The 17,708-nt window shown below is 49.2% G+C and overlaps 1 protein-coding gene across 2 annotated transcripts in view; it reads right to left on the bottom strand.

The window, feature by feature from the left end:
• Positions 1-6,494: 6,494 nt before the first annotated feature.
• The window catches only part of RAB7B (RAB7B, member RAS oncogene family), a 21,869-nt gene continuing 10,655 nt past the window's right edge, over positions 6,495-17,708 (bottom strand). Inside the window, exons 4-5 of one of the 2 annotated variants that reach the window (XM_004375216.2) lie at positions 15,272-15,397; positions 6,495-6,650 (exon numbers count right to left, since the gene is read on the bottom strand). In XM_004375216.2, the coding sequence (XP_004375273.1) occupies positions 6,570-6,650; positions 15,272-15,397 (207 nt within the window). In that variant the 3' untranslated portion in view covers positions 6,495-6,569. The remainder of the gene's footprint in view (positions 6,651-15,271; positions 15,398-17,708) is intronic. The other variant, XM_012555260.2, reaches the window with a different exon arrangement.

The raw sequence follows: 17,708 nt of genomic DNA, 5'->3' as shown, positions 1-17,708 counted from the left end.
GAACCTACGGGTTTGAAGGAAGAAGTCCAAGCTGCACTGAAGGCATTGGTGAAAAACAAGGCTCCAGAAATGGATGGAATACCAATTGAGATGTTTCAACAGGTAGATGCAAAAGTGCTCGATTGTCTATGCCTAGAAATTTGGAAGACAGCTACCTGGCAACCGACTGGAAGGGATCCATATTTGTGTATTCCAAAGAAAGGTGATCAAATAGAATGCAGAGATTATCGAAAAATATCATTAATATCACACCCAATTAAAATTTTGCTGAAGATAATTCAAAAGCAGTTGCAGCAGTACATTAACAGGAAATAGCCAGAAATTCAAGTAGGATTCAGAAAAGGGCGTGGAATGAGGGATTATCACTGCTGATGTCAGATAGATCTTGGCTGGAAGCAGAGAATACCAGAAAGATATTTACATGTGTTTTATTGACTATGCAAAGGCATTTGACTATGTGGAGCATAACAAATTATGGATTACATTTCAATGAATGGGAATTCCAGAACACTTAACTGTGCTGTGTGGAACCAGTACATAGACTAAGAGGCAGTCGTTCAAACAGAACAAGGGATACTGTGTGGTTTAAAATCAGGAAAGGTGTGCGTCAGGGTTGTATCCTTTTACCATACTTATTCAATCTGTATGCTGAGCAAATAATCTGAGAAACTGGACTATATCATGAAGAACGCATTATGGGGATTGGAGGAAGACTCATTAACAATCTGTGATATGCGGATGGCACAACCTTGTTTCCTGAAAGCAAAGAGGACTTGAAGCAGTTACTGATGAAGATCAAAGACTACAGCCCTCAGTATGGATTATGCCTCAACATAAAGAAAACAAAAATCCTCACAACTGGACCAATAACCAACATCATGATAAACAGAGAAAAAGGCTGAAGTTGTCAAGGATTTCCTTTCACTTGGATCCGCAATCAACACACATGGAAGCAGCAGCCAAGAAATCAAATGACGTATTGCATTGGGCAAATCTGCTGCAAAAGACCTCTTTAAAGTGTTCAAAAGCAAAGATGTCACTTTGAGAACTAAGGTGTGCCTGACCCAAGCAATCTGTTTTAGTTATCTAGTGCTGCTGTAACAGAAATACCACAAGTGAATGGCTTTAACAAAGAGAAATTTATTCTCTTACAGTTTAGTAGCCTAGAAGTCCAAATTCAGGGCACCAGCTCCAGGGGAAGGCTTTCTCTGTTGGCTCTGGAGAAAGGTCCTTGTCATCAATCTTCTCCTGGTCTAGGAGCTTCTCAGTGCAGGAACCTTGAGTCCAAAGGATGCGCTCTGCTCCCAGCATTGCTTTATTGATGGTATGATGTCCCCAGGTCTCTCTGCTCGATTCTGTTTTATATCTCAAAAGAGTTTGATTTAAGACACAACCTAATGTTGTAGATTGAGTCCTGCCTCATTAACATCATAGAGGTAGGATTTACAACACATAGGACAATCACATCAGATGACAAAACGGTGGACAATCACATAATACTGGGAATCATGGCCTAACCAAGTTGATACGTATTTTGGGGGGACACAATTCGATCCATGACACCATGGTCTTTTCAGTCACCTAATATGCATGCAAAAGCTGGACAGCAAATAAGGAAGACTGAAGAAGAATTGATGCCTTTGAATTATGGTGTTGGTGAAGAATATTGAATATACTGTGGACTACCAGAAGAACGAATAAATTGGTTTTGGGAGAAGTATAGTCCGAATGCTCCTTAGAAGCAAGGATGGTGAGACTTCATCTCACATACTTTGGACATGTTTTCAGGAGGGACCAGTTCCTGGAGAAGGACATCATGTTTGGGAAAGTCAAGTGTCAGCAAAAAAGGGGAAGACCCTCAACAAGACGGATTGACACAGTGGCTGGAACAATGGGCCCAAGCATTACAACAATTGTGAGGATGGCGAAGGACCAAGCAGTGTTTCGCTCTGTTGTACAAAGGGTCTGTATGAGTCAGAACCAACTGGTTGGCACCTAACAACAGCAACAACAATATGCCAGTCTCTGAATGCAGCAGTTAAAATAATGAATCACAATAGGCCCTGCCCTCAGGGAGACTACAAATGGCAAACAGGCAACAAACACTTAAGATAAAGGTGCTATTCATTCAGAAAATATTTATTGAGCACCAACCACTTGTCAAAGGAGCCCTGGTGGCACAAAGTTTAAGAGCTCGGCTGCTAACCGAAAAGCCGGAGTTTTGAATCCAGCAGAACCTCCGCAGAGAAAAGATTTGCTTCTGTAAGGATTTCAGCCTAGGACACCCTATGGGGCAGTTCTACTCCATCACATGGGGTTGCTGTGAGTCTGAACTGACTCAACGGCATCCAACAACAACAACCACCACCTGTTAGGTGTTGTTCTGGGCACAGAGGAGACTGGTGAACAAAACAACAGGAAATCCCTGCCCAGTGGTACTGCTATCCCAGTGGATGTAACGCTGGCACAAGGGGAAATGGGGGCCTGTGGGAGCACGTGGGGCCCCTAACCTGGTCTGGGGGATGTCAGGGAAGCCTCACTGGAGAAATAATGTTTCAGCTGACAACTTACAGCTAAGGAGGAATTAGCCAGGTAAAGAGCCAGAGGGTCCAGCACATCGGCTGAGGCCAGGAGGTGAGAGGTAGCCGGCATTCCTAGGACGGAGCTTGGGGTTCGTGAGCTTGGGGTATGGAAAGTGAGGGAGGTTGTGGCCAGAGCAGAGGCAGGGGCAGATGGTGGAGGGTCTTGCAGACCACAAGAAGGGTTTTGTCCTCTATGTCGAGGGCCATGGGATGTCACTGGGATGGCTGTTGTGTAGACAGTGGCTAAGAAAGAGGCAAGAGGGCCGGCAAGGAGGCCCTCGGGGAGGGCAGCGTGGTCGCCTAGACCAGGTGGAGCAGAGGGTAAGGGTGTTGATAGGACTTGGTTGGGTGTGAGGGGGAGGGAGAAGGAGCTCAGTTCTGGTAAAATGTCTGTAAAATGAGGCCAATGTCCTCCTCCCCGGCTGCTCTGGGAATTCCCTGATGCAAGTAAGGCTCTCAACAGTGCTAGGGTCCAAACTCCCACCTTGCACCCCTTCATCTGTTCTTTGCCCCACCACATTTATCAGCTTGACGACTTATTATTCTGACTTCTAAGCCCCGGCTCCCTTCCCTACCACACACACACACACACCATACCTCACACATACCATGCACACACACACATAGCACACACCCATCATGCACACCACACGCACCACAAACACCACACCATACACACACACCACACACACACACCACACACACACACACCACACCACACACACACCATGCACACCACACACACACCACACACACACACCATGCATACCATACACCACACACACACCACGCACACCACACACACACCATGCACACCATACAGACAGACACAAGTGTGAACGTGCAGACCCTGTACAGGCCATTACCCTCTACTTGAGGTACGCTTCCAACCTAGCAGTTCCCCAACCCCGCCCCTGGAGCCCACGGGGGAGAGTGAGCCTCCCATGAGCACACAGCACACGTGGCCTCCGCGCATGCTGGTGATGCTCTTCTTAGTTTTGGGTGTTGCTGTGCGCGTGGCTGCTCTGTGGTCCTCCGTGGGCTGTGCGCTCCCGGGAAACCAAAACTACGCTGTGGTGCCCACCAGATGCCTGATTCTGCCGGGGAAAAGCCTAGAGCCCGAGGCTGGTGTACGGGGCAGGCACCAAGCGAGGCAGTGGGGGCTGGGGGGCATCGGCTCAGTGGCAGCAAACAGCAGAACCAGCCAGCATTTCCCTAAATCCCCTTGGGCAGTTTGGCACCCAGCTGGGCCCAGCCCAGGTTTATTTGGTGATAAGAATTGGCTTTTTTTCCCCTAAGCCCCAAGGGCACGTGCCACCCAGAGTCCCGGCCAGGATTCTCTCTATTCATCAGCAGCCTGGAGATGCCCCTCAGAGCCAGGCTGTGGTGACCCCAGGAGCAACCTGAGTGAGAGTGTTCCTGTTGATCGGGGTCCTCTTCTCTGAAAGAAGGGCAGTGAAGGGGCCCAGGAAGCTTTGCCCACAGCCCCATCCAGGCTCCAAGGGACTCCACTCGGGCTCAGAGTCACAGCCCCCCGATGCTGCCCCCCTCTGCCTCTGTACCTGCCCTACTGGGGTGGGTACTGGGGGCTAGTCTCAGGCTCAGAGTTGAGGGATGGTCCACAGGGAGAGCCTCCTTGTGGGATCTGGTCGTTGACTCAGTCCCTCTGCCCACAGTGTCTCTTAGTCATGATAGGATAGGTGGTGTGGTCCTCAGCCCCCTACTCCCCGCCCCACCTGGAGCATTCTGTCCTGACTCCTGACTCTGAAGGAGGTGCACCGCGTGTGGTCTGGGCCTGAGGTTGAACCTCCACGCGTCAGAAGGGACTGCCCTTGATTTAATGCTCTGTTGTCGCCATCTTGAAACTCTGAATAACTTTTGAGCAAGGGAACTGCAAATTATGTAACTGCTCCTATTTTGCTTTTTGTTGTCTACCCTTTAGTATCTTTTGAGTTTTGAACTATGTAGACATTTTCTTTTTATATCTAAAAATTAAATACCACGAAGGCTAAAAACAAGGAAGGACACATTTATTATTTGTTGTGCACATTTAGAAACGGTCCCTATGTCTCCTGTGCTATACACAAACCGCGACACACACACCCATACATGATGGCATTGACCAACCCACAGTCTGACTCCAAGGAGCACCTTCGTGACGGGCCACCCCCTGAGGGCAGTGTCATTCATCTCCGGAAGCTCTGAAGGACACCAAGACAGCTGTGCTCCTGCCTACACTGGCCTATGCCGGCCCTGTGCCACTGTCCAGTATGTGCCAGTTCATACCCCAGAGCTGCGTGTGGGGAGAAAGGGCCCCCCATGGACTCCCGTCCTCTAGGCATATCTCCAGAGTCAGCTGACACTTGGCAGTCATTGGCCAGCACCCCAGCTTTGCTTGGAGCTCAGGAAAGAACGCTTCCACACAGGAGACATCTCTGGTGGGCGTGGTCTTGGCCACGGAAGACCGTGAGAGGCCATCTTGTCTACCCCCATCTATGCTGTCTATAGCTGGGAGAACAAATAGATTACAGCCTTAGAGACTTCAGGGACAGAGAATTTGCGAGCTTTCCAGGTCCCTCATTCTAGTATATGTCATCAGTGATGATCAGGTAGTCCATTTTGATTTCTTGTCTGAATCGTTTATGTTGTTTCACCCATTTCATGCTAGGCTTAAGAAGTTGGAACTGCCCCACAAATCTTGAAGGGCTAAACATGCCCAGAGTCCACGAACAAGCTTTGAGCATCGGTGGACCAGAAACAAGGGCTCTTCAAGTGTCCATTTTTTGCTCAGCCAGGAAGGGATGGGGCATTGCTGTCCTCTGGTGGCCAATGTCAGCACAGTATCAGGGAGCGATCCGGGCAGGGAAGGAACCTAGGCTCTTTTGCCTTGTCTCTGGGACAGTACGTTTGAGTCCCCAGGTGAATGTGTGTCCCTTCATTCTCCCAGGAACACAGCAAGCTTATCCTTGCCTCAGGGCTTTGACCTTGCTGCTCCCTCTCTCTGGAATGTCCTTCCTCCAGATCTCAGGTGGCAGCTGCCTTTTCATTCTCTAGCCCTTGGGTCAATGCCACCTCCTCGGGGAAGCCCTCCTGGACACCCCACCAAACCTCTGTCCCTCTCTATCCCATTACCTCACTTCACTTTGTTTACAGCCCTTCTCTGCTGTTTGAGAATATTTGTTCACATTCTGTGTTTACTGCCTCACTCCTTCAACAGAATGTTGGCTCCAGGAGAGCAGGGTCCTTGTCTGTTTTGCTTGCACTGAACTCAACGGGTCATACATAGTAGATACTCAAAAACACTGCTGAAGGATTAAATATATGCACATCAGCAAGAGCGACTGAGGTTTCAGCAAAGCCTCTGCTCTTCAGAACTACACACTGACCTAGGCAGGGCACATACCACCCCCCTCTGACAGACAACAAGCCAAGTTCTGTACTCTGGAGGGAGCAGAGAGGGTGGTCCAGGGCTGGAGAGCTTCTGCCAGGGGTTGAGACAGGCGCCCAGGCCCTCACTCTTGGCCTTGGTGCCTGAGGGGACTGAGCTGCACCAATGTCCCATGCTGTGCTGAGCTTTGGGGGTGTGTGTGTGGTGGGCTGGGGCGAGCAGGCCCTGTCCACAGGAGCTGTACCAGAGGCAGCAGTCTGTCTGAAGAGATGTGCGTTCTTGAGCGTGTGTTTGGGGAGGAAGGATGCCAGGAAAGCCGGGACCAGCAGAGAGTTGTGACCACTTTAGGGCCAGCATTTGGCTATAACATTCTGGGCTTCATCTAGACCCCTGAGGGCCCAGCTCTGCCCTCACCACATTCGGCCCGAGGTAGTGCTTGTCCTCCATGCTCTGGGCCCAGCACGGGCGTGATAGGGTCAGGGGCTCTGGCAGCAGAGCCTCAGCCACCTGGCTGAACTTGGGCAGATGGTGGGGCTGCCGGGGACCACCAGCCTCAGGGGAGGCTTTGCCTCTGGGGGTCCAGGGCAGAGTCTGGAAGGTCAGCAGCATCTATTCCTGGACTGGTCTTCTGGTGAGAGCTTGATGGAGTCTGTGAGGTAATTCTCTAAGATGCTTTGATACTGGAAAGGAAAAGAGAAGTCAGGGTTCATGTCCTGAGACAAAAGCATGGCCTACCCTACAGGTTGGGCCTTTTAATCCGCCCCCCACATTGTAATGTTGGGAAACTGAGGCCTGGAAGGGGAAGCCACTTGCCTTTCCCACCCTTCTCCTCGCCCTCCTCCTCCTCCAGCCTTTTTTCAGGAGCCCAGAACAGTGGCTGGGTTAGGGGTCCAGGTCTCCTCACCTTCAACCAGGTCCCATAACTTTCCCTTCTCCAGAGGGGACAGCTGAAGTGACACCTGGGCTCAGGCAGGGGTGGTGACAGCCCTCTCCTTATTTCTGCCAGAGACCTCTCCCCACAAACATCCCCATACCCCAACCTTCTCTTCATGTTGTCCACCTCCCATCTTCTGCTTGCCCCTACCCTGGCACCCAGAAAAGACCAGTCAATCCTCTGTCCTTCCATGTCCCCCCCCCAAAATAGTTTCAAAGTTTCTACTGGGCGGTTTGCTTCTCTGCCCACTCCCCAAAGCTCTCCTGTCCCAACAAGGGCTCAGAAAAGCCCCTCTCAGAGTCTGACAACCCTCTCCCCACCCAGCTGGCTCTACTGACTTAGACCCCACCCTACCCCCTTGGTTGTGGTGAGGGTCCTTCCTCAAGGAGATGGGTTCCACAGGCTGAAGCGCATCTCCTTACCCTGCCGTGGCTCTCACTCGCCACAGCTCAACGGCATCGCTGCTCCTCGCACAGTGAACATTGTGCGTGCGAGGAGGAGCAGGGCCGGAGCCTCCTGTGTGCCAGGGACACTGAGCCTGGTGGTCTGTCTGACAGAGCTGCCCTTCTGAGGGGTCTAACTTCCAGGGATGGGGGTCATGCATTCTTTCTGATGTAGCTCCTCCACAGCCCCAGGTTCAGGCCTGGTGCCCAGCAGATGCTCTGGAATAGCTGGGGAACATCACCCGTCAACCAGCCCCTTAATGTCCAAGACTCGGGCCTCAGGAGGGGATGTTAGGCCCCGTCTCCTGTGCCCTGATGATGGTGACCCCCCAAGACCTATGAGAAGGTCCGCTGACACTGTATAGCTCACTGCCTACCCCACCCCCGCCCCTAGAGAGAGTGATTTACCCTGAGGGCACAGAGCTCAGGACCCTGGCCTGGGATTCAGCCCTTCTTCACAGAGTTTGTTTCTCTAAGAGCCCCCTTTTCTCACCTCCTCCTTAGGGGGGCGGGTCTCGAGGGCAGCGGAACAGCTACTCTTAGTCATCCTAGATGATGGGCCTTGATTGTCCCTCAGAAAATTCTTTTGAGTTATTAGAATTTTATTTGTTTTGTCTTTTTTGTAGGAAGAAATAGTGCTGGGGATGGGGTAGTTGGTGCTCTTCAAATGAAGGTCTGTTCCCCTTGGAAGCTTTGGAGAGGCCCCCCGCCTCACGGAGATCCTTCTCCTCTGAGGAGAATCCTAGCCTACAGCTTCTAGATCTTTCCCGAAGGCATCCCAGGGCTTCCCTGCTCTCACTCTGAGGGAACAGAGAGCCTGCCCAAGAGGCTCCTGAGGAGAGACAACGGGCCAGAGTGGCTCCTTGTTGATCGCTCCACCCAGGCCTGGTGTGCGGGCTTCCACCTACTCAGCCCTGGACATCATCCAGTCCTCCAACTGGACCCTCTCTACGGGCAGGGCCCCTCACTGCAGTGAACTAATTCTAGTTAAAAGCTCAACGTTTCTGAATCTCTCAGTGAGGGACGAGGAACAATAGCACAGCATCACTATCTAAGTCCTTTTTTTACACAAACAGATCATCTCTCCCAGCGAGACAGGCATTTGAAGGGATTCTTTTATTATTTGGTATTTTCTGGGTCCCCTCTCTCATCATGGAAGTCCCTGGGTGGCGTAAATGGTTAAACACTTGACTACCAACCGAAAGGTTGGTGAGTTTGAACTTACCCAGAGGCACCTTGGAAGAAGGACCTGGCCATCTACTTCTGAAAAATCAGCCATTGAAAACTATAGAGTACAGTTCTACTCTGACACACATGGGGTCACCATGAGTCAGAACTGACTGGATGGCAACAGGTTTGGTTTTTGGTTTCTCTCGTCAAGGAAGCCTAGAAGACCTTGACTGAATTCAGGAAGTTTCCTAGTTGGGTCTTTTGGACAGAGGGGCACCATCCTCATGTGACAGGGAGGCCCAGGTGGGATTCCAGAGCCCCTGAGCCCCTGAGTAATGAAAACCTGTGTCATCATCCAGCCACACAAATGACCCTGCTGGATGTCAGCCTCTTGGGAAGGAGTTTCAGAGTGCCTGCTGGGCAACTTTGCACTTTACTTTAGGAACAAAGCGAATGCTATCTTGGGCAGGTGTGAGAAACTTTCTCACACATTTACACTGGCAAAGCCTAAGGTCTTCATGCCAGTTCTCAACAGCTAACCAACCTGAGCTCTTCCCGTTTATGACATTATTTCTACCCCATAATGGCACCATCTTGCTCCTCGGAGTTCCTGCAAAAATTCCAAGTATAACCTGCAGGCCGTAATTGGGTTTCCTGTATAATTCTTTTCTCCAGACCCTGGTCCTCTTGGCAGCTTGACTATCTAAACATAAGTAATATGGTGTGTTCTGATACATGCATCATGTCTGTAGTCACCTCAATGGCCCTGCCATTAGATTCTGGATCCCAAGGACCTCATAAAACTCCTGTAGTTTTACTGAGCAGCCACTAGCCAGCCCACTTTCCTCCTGGATGTGGTGATCTTGCCTCTTGTGAGTAGAGACAACTGACCACAAGGGAACAAGGCCTCCATTTTGTAGTTTACCCTACTGGAGCCAAGCTTGGCTGGCCCCAGCAGGGGTGGTATTGGTAATTTGGGAAGACATATGCTACATATCCAAATCCCTCAGAGTTGGTGGGCATCTCTTGTTTAATTATGAGGCTATTCTTAATCCTATTTTGGAATAACTAAATACCCTAATCCTTGAATGTGGCCAAATCAGGATACTAAAGTAAACAACCTACCTTCTTCCCTTACAAAACGTTAAATGAGCACCTGCTCTGGACTCTATAGAAATGACTCGCAAATTGCATTTTCCAGCCCAGAGCCCACTGCAGAACCCTAGACGGGTCGCACACCACTGGCTGGATGTTCCACAGGAACCGTAAATGCAGCGTGCCCTGAAGGACTTTGCTGCCCCTCCTCCTGCAGAGCCCTGCTTTCCCTCTCCTTTCTCTCTTGGTTCACAGCAGTGCTAATCCCTCATCCCTCAGTTTGTCAAACTAGAAACCTGGTCATCCTACACTGCTACTGATTTCCTTCTCTCCTACGTTTGACCATCATTAACCCCTGGTGGTTCTAGCTCCGAAATCCCTTTAATCTGCCTCCTCATCATCTCCATCATCTCATGCTAGGACTATTGCAGTAACCTCTTACCTACCTGTTAGGAATTGAATTGTGTGCCCCCAGAGTATGTGTTGGAATCCTAACCTCTATTCCTCTGGATGTAATCCTGTTTGTTAATAGTTTTCTTTGTTATGTTAGTAAGGCCATGCCAATGTAGGATGTGTCCTGAACCTAATCACTTTAGGGTTACAAAAAAAGCAGATTAAATACAGAAGTGGGCACAGACTGGGGAAGACAGACACACCACGTGAGGATCCACAGGGAACCAAGGAACAGCTGGGGCTACCAACAAGAAGGAACCACCATGGCTGAGACCCTGATTTGGACTTTTAGCCTCCAGAACTGTGAGAAAATAAATTTCTGTTCTTTAAGGCCACTCACTTGTGGGATTTCTGTTACAGCAGCACTAAGAGACTAAGACAGTCCCCATGGAGCCCGTCCTCTCTGTAGCTGACACTTTCCTGCTGAAAACCTTCATGTGTAGCTCCCATTAAAAACAGCTAAGCTTTATTTAATATCTTCTCTGTGCTGTGATATTATTTGAGTTAACTTTCACAACACCCTCAGGAGGTAGTACCGTCTGTTCTTTAAAGACAGAGCAGGAGCCTGGGTGGCACAAGTGTATTGTGATTGGCTGCTAACCCAAGGGTTGGCAGTTTGAACTCACCCAGCTGCTCTGCAGAAGAAAGGCCTAATGAACTGCTCCCGTACAAATTACAGCCAAGAAAACCCCATGGAGCAGTTCTGCTCTGTCATGTGGGTCGCTGTGAGTTGGGGGCCAAAGTGATAGCAGCTAACAGCGTACAAACAGGGAAATGGTGGCTTAGGGAGGCTGTATGAGTTGTCCAAGGACACACAGGCAGAGCCAGCATTTAAAGTCTAGTTTCTCTGACTCCAGGCCCAAGCTCTGCCCACACCAGTCTGGGCTTCCTCCATACCTACAGCTGCACCTTTCCCCACTCCCTCCAACACACCTGGGCTGGGATGGCTGAGCACATAACCTCCCCAGGAAGGAGGGGAGAGGTCCTGCTAGCGTATGTCTTTGAAAACTCTTGTTTGACTTTAAAATAGTTATTTGCAAATGCCCATTTTACTTCAAAAAAGTGAAAATTGCCTTCTATGTCCTAGTAAGTATATTTGTTTCAATGTGAACTATTGCCCCTTCAGATTTCTGAATAACACTGACTCTGCAAAAGATGCACCTTGTTTATCCTGTGGCTTTCAGGTCCCGGGTGTGCCCCTGAGTGTCCTGGGGTCCAGCAGAGTATTCTGGAAAGCTTGGACTTAGGGCATGGAGTCCTAACTCCTGGTCGGGCTCACAAGGCCCTTTGTGATCTGGCCTCCGCTCACCTTGCCAGCCCATGGCTCATCATGTCCTCATATCGCCACATCTCTCCACGCCATGTTTCCTTCTCTTGAAAACAGAACCCACAGTTGGTTCCTCAAATGAGCCTTGTGGGTTCATGCCTGGGCCTCTGGCCATGCCCTTCTCTCTGCCCTTCTGCCCCTCCTGCTCACACCCCAAAGGCCTACAGTATCAGTTTCCTAGGATGCAGTAACAAATTACCACCACTGGGGGGTGCAAAACAAGACGTGTATTCTCTCACAGTTCTGGAGGCTGTTGTTGGGTGTCGGTCCAGCCAATTCCGACTCAGAGTGACCCTACAGGACAGAGTAGAACTTCCGTACAGGGTTACCTAGGCTGTAATCTTTACAAGAGCATATTGCCAAGTCTTTCTCCTGTGGAGCTGCTGGGTGGGTTTGAACCACCAACCTTTCAGTTAGCAGCTGAGCTCTTAACAATTGTGCCACAAGGGCTCCTTGTTCTGGAGGCTACAAGTCCAAAATCAAGGTGTCCTCAGGGTCATCTCCCTCTGAAGGTTCTAGGGAAGAATCCTTCCTTGCCTCTTTCTAGCTTCTGGTGGCCCCAGGCAATCCTTGGTGTTCTTAGCTTGCAGCTGCATCACTCCAAACCCTGCCTCTGTCTTCACATGGCGTTCTTCCTTGCGTGTCTCTGTCTCTGTGTCTCCAAATCTCTCTCTCCTTATAAGGACACCAGTCATTGTATTTCACTTCCCCTCCGTCCCCATCCAGGATGACCTCATCTTAACTTGATTATATTTGCAAAGACCATATTGGTACCGGGAGTTAGGACTTGAACATATCTCTTTGGGGGGCATATTAAACCCACTACACTTACCAAGTCCACCTACAAACAGCTAATTGTGTTTTAAAACCAACTCACATGCCACTTCTTTGGGTAGGCATGCTTGCCTACTGTCTTAGTTATCTAGTGTTGCTGTAACAGAAATACCACAAGTGGATGGCTTTAACGAAGAGAAATTTATTCTCTCACAGTGTAGGAGGCTGAAAGTCCAATTTCAGGGTGCCAGCTCCAGGGGGGAAGGCTTTGTCTCTGTCAGCTCTGGGGGAAGGTCTTTGTCATCAATCTTCCCCTGGTCTAGGAGCTTCTCAGCGCAGGGATCCTGGGTCCAAATGACATGCTCTGCTCCTGGCACTACTTTCTTGGTGGTATGAGGTCCCCCTGTCTCTCTGCTCACTTCTCTCTTTTATATCTCAAAAGAGATTGACTCAAGACACGACCTAGTCTGTAGATTGAGTCCTGATTAAGATAACTGCCTCTAATCCTGCCTCATTAACATCTTAGAGGCAGGATTTACAACACATAGGAAAATCACATCAGATGACAAAATTGTGGATAATCACACAATATTAGGAATCATAGCCTAGCCAAGTTGACACACATTTTTGGGGGACACAATTTAATCCATAACACCTACCCTTGCCACCAGCTGCCTCTGAGTTACCTCTGGACCTTAACCACACCCCCTTGTGGCCCTTCCCACACTCCATGACAATCTATTTGTATCTTACTCCTTTTCCTCACCTTGGGTGCACCAAGGTCTGTATCCCCATCCCTAGCCCAACAACCGAAGAAATGTTAATTGAACTGAATTATTTCCATTTTGTAGATGAGGAAACTGAGGTTCAGATAAGTTGTCTGTCTTGCCTGGAGGTCCACTTGAAAGTTCCAGGGCAGGATTCAAATCCAGGGCAGTCTGAGTACAGATGCCACACCGCAGCTTGCAGGCTTCTGGTCAGTAAATCCTCCCCATTAATGTGGGCAAGTTGTCAAGTAAGGAGGTTAAAAAAAAACAAGCAGACAAGCTACCAACTACTAACACCATCACAACATAAAAACAGGCGCGTTTAACCCTCAAACAGTAGGAAGGACAAAATTGCAAGAATAAAGGACACTCCTTCCCCAGAGAGGCCTGATGCCAGCCATACACAGATGCTTTAGGGGGTGGGCTTTCCCTGTGGCTGAGCATTTGGGAATTACTGCACTGTGTATGTGGAGGCTTATTTATCACAGATCACCACACAAGGTGGATAGCATTCCTCGGATAAATCCAGGGCAACGGCATGAGCAATCACATCCATAATTTCAGAGCTGACTTTGTTGCTGTTGTTTTCGTGTGCCATTGAGGTGACCCCATGTGACAGAGTAGAACTGCCCCATAGGGTTTCCTAGGCTGTTATCTTTCTGGGAGCAGAAAGCCAGCTCTTTCTCCCTCGGAGCCACTGGGTGGGTTTGAGCTGCCAACCTTTCGGTTAGCAGCTGAGTGCTTAACTGTTAAACCACCAGAGCTCCCTAGAACTGACTTTACTGATTATGAAATAAAGCCTCACCCTAGACTCTGCCCTGGGGATGGACACCTCACTGATTCCCCCAACATAAGACAGCAAGGGCTGGAGGTTGGGAGGGAAGGCACAAGAAGAGCCCATGGGGGCAAACCCAGAGATGAGGGCTCCCGGGTGGAAGGATGGCAAGCCTGCACTTGCTCCCTGGGCAGCTTTCAACACGGACAGCCCCCAGCCTGATCCCTGGAGCCGCTCTCCAGGATAGCTGGCAGCTCAGGGCCTGACAGGCCCATCACCCACAAGGGCCCATACTTCCCCATAAGGAGAGCCTCCTATTCCCCATCCTCATTTGCTCATTTCCCCAACTCAGCGGTCACTGCTGAGATTATCGTCTTCCCTCTTCGAAGAAGTCCACCTTGATTACATGTGGCAGAATGATGAAACAAGCTGAGCTCCTCCCTGTGACAATCTCTCCTGCTCCTCTTCCAAGTTTCCAAACTCAACATCCGAATGGCACTGAAACTCTGTCACTGCTTCCAAGAAGTCTTCTGAAACCTCTCCCCCGCTCTCCTCTCCACTGCAGCGTGGGCTCTGGACCTCTTCTCTGGTGCCCCATCGCCCAGTCCTTCCCCACCATACAGCACTATCAGTCACTCCGTGCATGACTGAATTCCTCCTGAGACCCCAGGCCCCAGAGCCCTGCACAGTGCCCGGCTCATATGGCACTGTGTATGAGCTGAACAATCATACCAAGGGGTCTACATCTTTTCGTCTTTTTCATTAAAGGTTAGATAGTCCACTTGGACAAATGCTTGCACCACAGGCTTCTCTCCCACCAAAGAAAACGAGAGGGTTGAATTAGATCACCTCTTTTCAAGCCCGCACTAAATTAATATCTCTGGGGTGAGTATGAGGTTCCTGGTTGGTGCAAACGGTTTGTGCTCAACTACTAACCTAAAGGTTGGCGACTTGAACCCACCCAGTGGCGCTGCAGGAAAACGTCCTGGTGATCTGCTTCTGTAAAGATTATAGCCAAGAAAACCCTATGGAGCAGTTCCACTCTGCAACAAGTGGGGTTGCCATGGGTTGGAATTGACTCGATGGCGAGGGGTTTGGTTTGGGGTGAGTTTTTCAGAAATTCCATAAATGATTCTGCTAATCAGCCAGATTTCAGGACCACTGACCCTATACACTAGGAGCCCTGGTGGCGAAGTGGTTAAAGCGATTGACTGCTAACCGGAAGGTTGGAGGTACGAAACCAACAGCGGCTCCACAGGAGAAAGACGTGGCAGTCTGCTTCCATTGAGATTTATAACCTTAGAAACCTATGGCGGTGGGGGACTATGAGTCGGTTCCGACTCAATGGCAGTGGGTTTGGTTTGCACTCTATAGTCTAAGTTACCTTTACAGCTCTGGCATTCTGTGGTTCTAGGAGTACCACTGAGTCCATTCAGCAACTAATTAACTAAGACAATGAACAATCCTGTCTCACCCACATCCTTACTGGTGCCTAATTTATTCCTCTTTGGGGTCCTCATTTTGGTGGCAGCCCTGGCAGGTACTGCCACCACAACCACTCACCCTGGACAGGGCCCGGCTGGCCAGCATCTCGAAGGCCTGCACCACGTTGATGTCATTCTTGGCACTGACTTCAAAGTAGGGAATATCCTTCTCTTTGCACCAGCCTTGGGCTACCTCCTGGGGCACCTGAGTGAGGGGAAGAAATGATCACTATTTCTATATCATCATTATCATCATCACCATCACCACCAGCATCTCATTACCACCATCATCACATCCCCACCATCCCCACCACTATCACTCACTGCTCTTACCACCATTACCACGTCACCATTACCTCCACCACCACCACATCACCATTACCTCCACCATCACCATATTACCACCCACACATCCCCACCATTATCACTTACTGCTCTTACCACCATTACCACGTCACCATTACCTCTACCACCACATCACCACCATCACATCCCCACCATTCTCACCATCATTACCAATCACCACCATCACCACGTCACCACCACCACCACCTTCCATGTGTATGTAACTTTACAAATATTATCTCTTAAATTCTCAACATAAATCTACGAGGTGGATATTGTTAGCTCCATTTTATAGGTAAGAAAGTTGAGGCCTGGAGAATTAAGAAATCTGTCTAGTGTGTACAAGGCTGATCAGGAATTTGAACACAGGCCTGGCAGGATTAGGGCTTAATGCTCTACGCTGCCGTCCTAAGGCTAAAACGTGGAGCTTCATTCTGCCACTGGTCCCTTCTGCAGTCCCTTCAGAGAGGGATTAGCCAAGGAGGGAGGACCCTTCTCCCAAGCTGGCTGAGCAGGTTCACACCCACAAGGCTTGTTGCTGTGCAGAGACACGGCCCCTGCTGACCCTTCTTCCCCAGGGTAGAGTCCTAGGAACAGTTAGTAAGCCCGGACTATGGACAGGAGTTAGAAAACCAAAAGGGAAGAACACACTTGGCATTTCTCAAGCTGAAAGAACTGAAGAAAAAAATCAAGACTTGAGTTCCAATAGGGAAGGAGTCTGTGGGCAAAATACTGAAAGATGTAGGAAGCAGCAAAAGAAGATGGAAGGAATACACAGAGTCACTGTACCAAAAAGAATTGGTCGACGTTCAACCATTTCAGGGGGTAGCATATGACCAAGAACCGAAGGAAGAAGTCCAAGCTGCACTGAAGGCATTGGCGAAAAACAAGGTTCCAGGAATTGACAGAATACCAACTGTCATGGATTAAATTGTGTCCTGGCAAAATATGTGTCAACTTGGATAGGCTACGATTTCCAGGATTGTGTGGTTGTCCTCCATTTTGTGATTGATATAACTTTCCTATGTGTTGTAAATCCTAACCTCTGTCTGTGGTTAATGAGGCAAGATTAGATTATGCTAAAGAGGATTAGGGTGGGATGTAACACACTCAGGTCACATCCCTGATCCAATGTAAAGGGAGTTTCCCTGGGGTGTGGCCTGCATCACCTTTTATCTTACAAGAGACAAAAAGAAAGGAAGCAAGCAGAGAGCAGGAGACCTCATACCACTAAGAAAGCAGCGCGGAGAGCACAGCTGGTCGTTTGGACCCGGGGTTCCTTTGAGGAGAAGCTCCTAGTCCAGGTGAATATTGATGACAAGGACCTTCGTCCAGAGACAACAGGGAGAGAAAGCCTTCCCCTGGAGCTGACGCCCTGAATTTGGACTTCTAGCTTACTAGACTGAGAGAATAAACTTGTTTGTTGAAGCCATCCACTTGTGGTATTTCTGTTACAGCAGCACTAGATAACTAAGACACCAACTGAGATGTTTCACAAACAGATGCAGCGCTGGGAAGTGCTCACTCGTCTATGCCAAGACATTTGGAAGACAGCTACTTGGCCAACCAACTGGAAGAGATCCATATTTATAACTATTCCAAAGAAAGGTGATCCAACAGAATGTGGAAATTATGCAACAATATCATTAATATCACGCACAAGTAAAATTTTGCCAACGATCATTCAAAAGCAGTTGCAACAGTACATCGACAGGAAACTGTCAGAAATTCAAGCCGGATTCAGAAGAGGACGTGGAATCAGGGATATCATTGCTGATGTCAAATGGATCCTGGCTGAAAGCAGAGACTACCAGAAAGATGTTTACTTGGGTTTTATTGACTATTCAAAGGCATTTAACGTGTGGATCATAACAAATTACGGATAACATTGTGAAGAATGGGAATTCCAGAACACTTAGTTGTGCTCTTGAGGCACCTGTACATAGACCAAGAGGTAGTCGTTCGAACAGAACAAGGGGATACTGTGAGGTTTAAAGTCAGGAAAGGTGCGTGTCTTGGTTGTATCCTTTCACCATACTTATTCAAACTGTATGCTGAGCAAATAATCTGAGAAAATGGACTATATGACGAAGAACGGGGCATCAGGATTGGAGGAAGATTCATTAACAACCTGCAATATGCAGATGATATAACCTTGCTTGCTGAAAGTG

This window comes from Trichechus manatus, unplaced genomic scaffold (genome assembly GCF_000243295.1).
Source record: "Trichechus manatus latirostris isolate Lorelei unplaced genomic scaffold, TriManLat1.0 scaffold00035, whole genome shotgun sequence".
NCBI lineage: Eukaryota > Metazoa > Chordata > Mammalia > Sirenia > Trichechidae > Trichechus > Trichechus manatus.
Note: the sequence above shows the minus strand (reverse complement) of the source record. Positions and strands in the feature narration are given on the sequence as shown.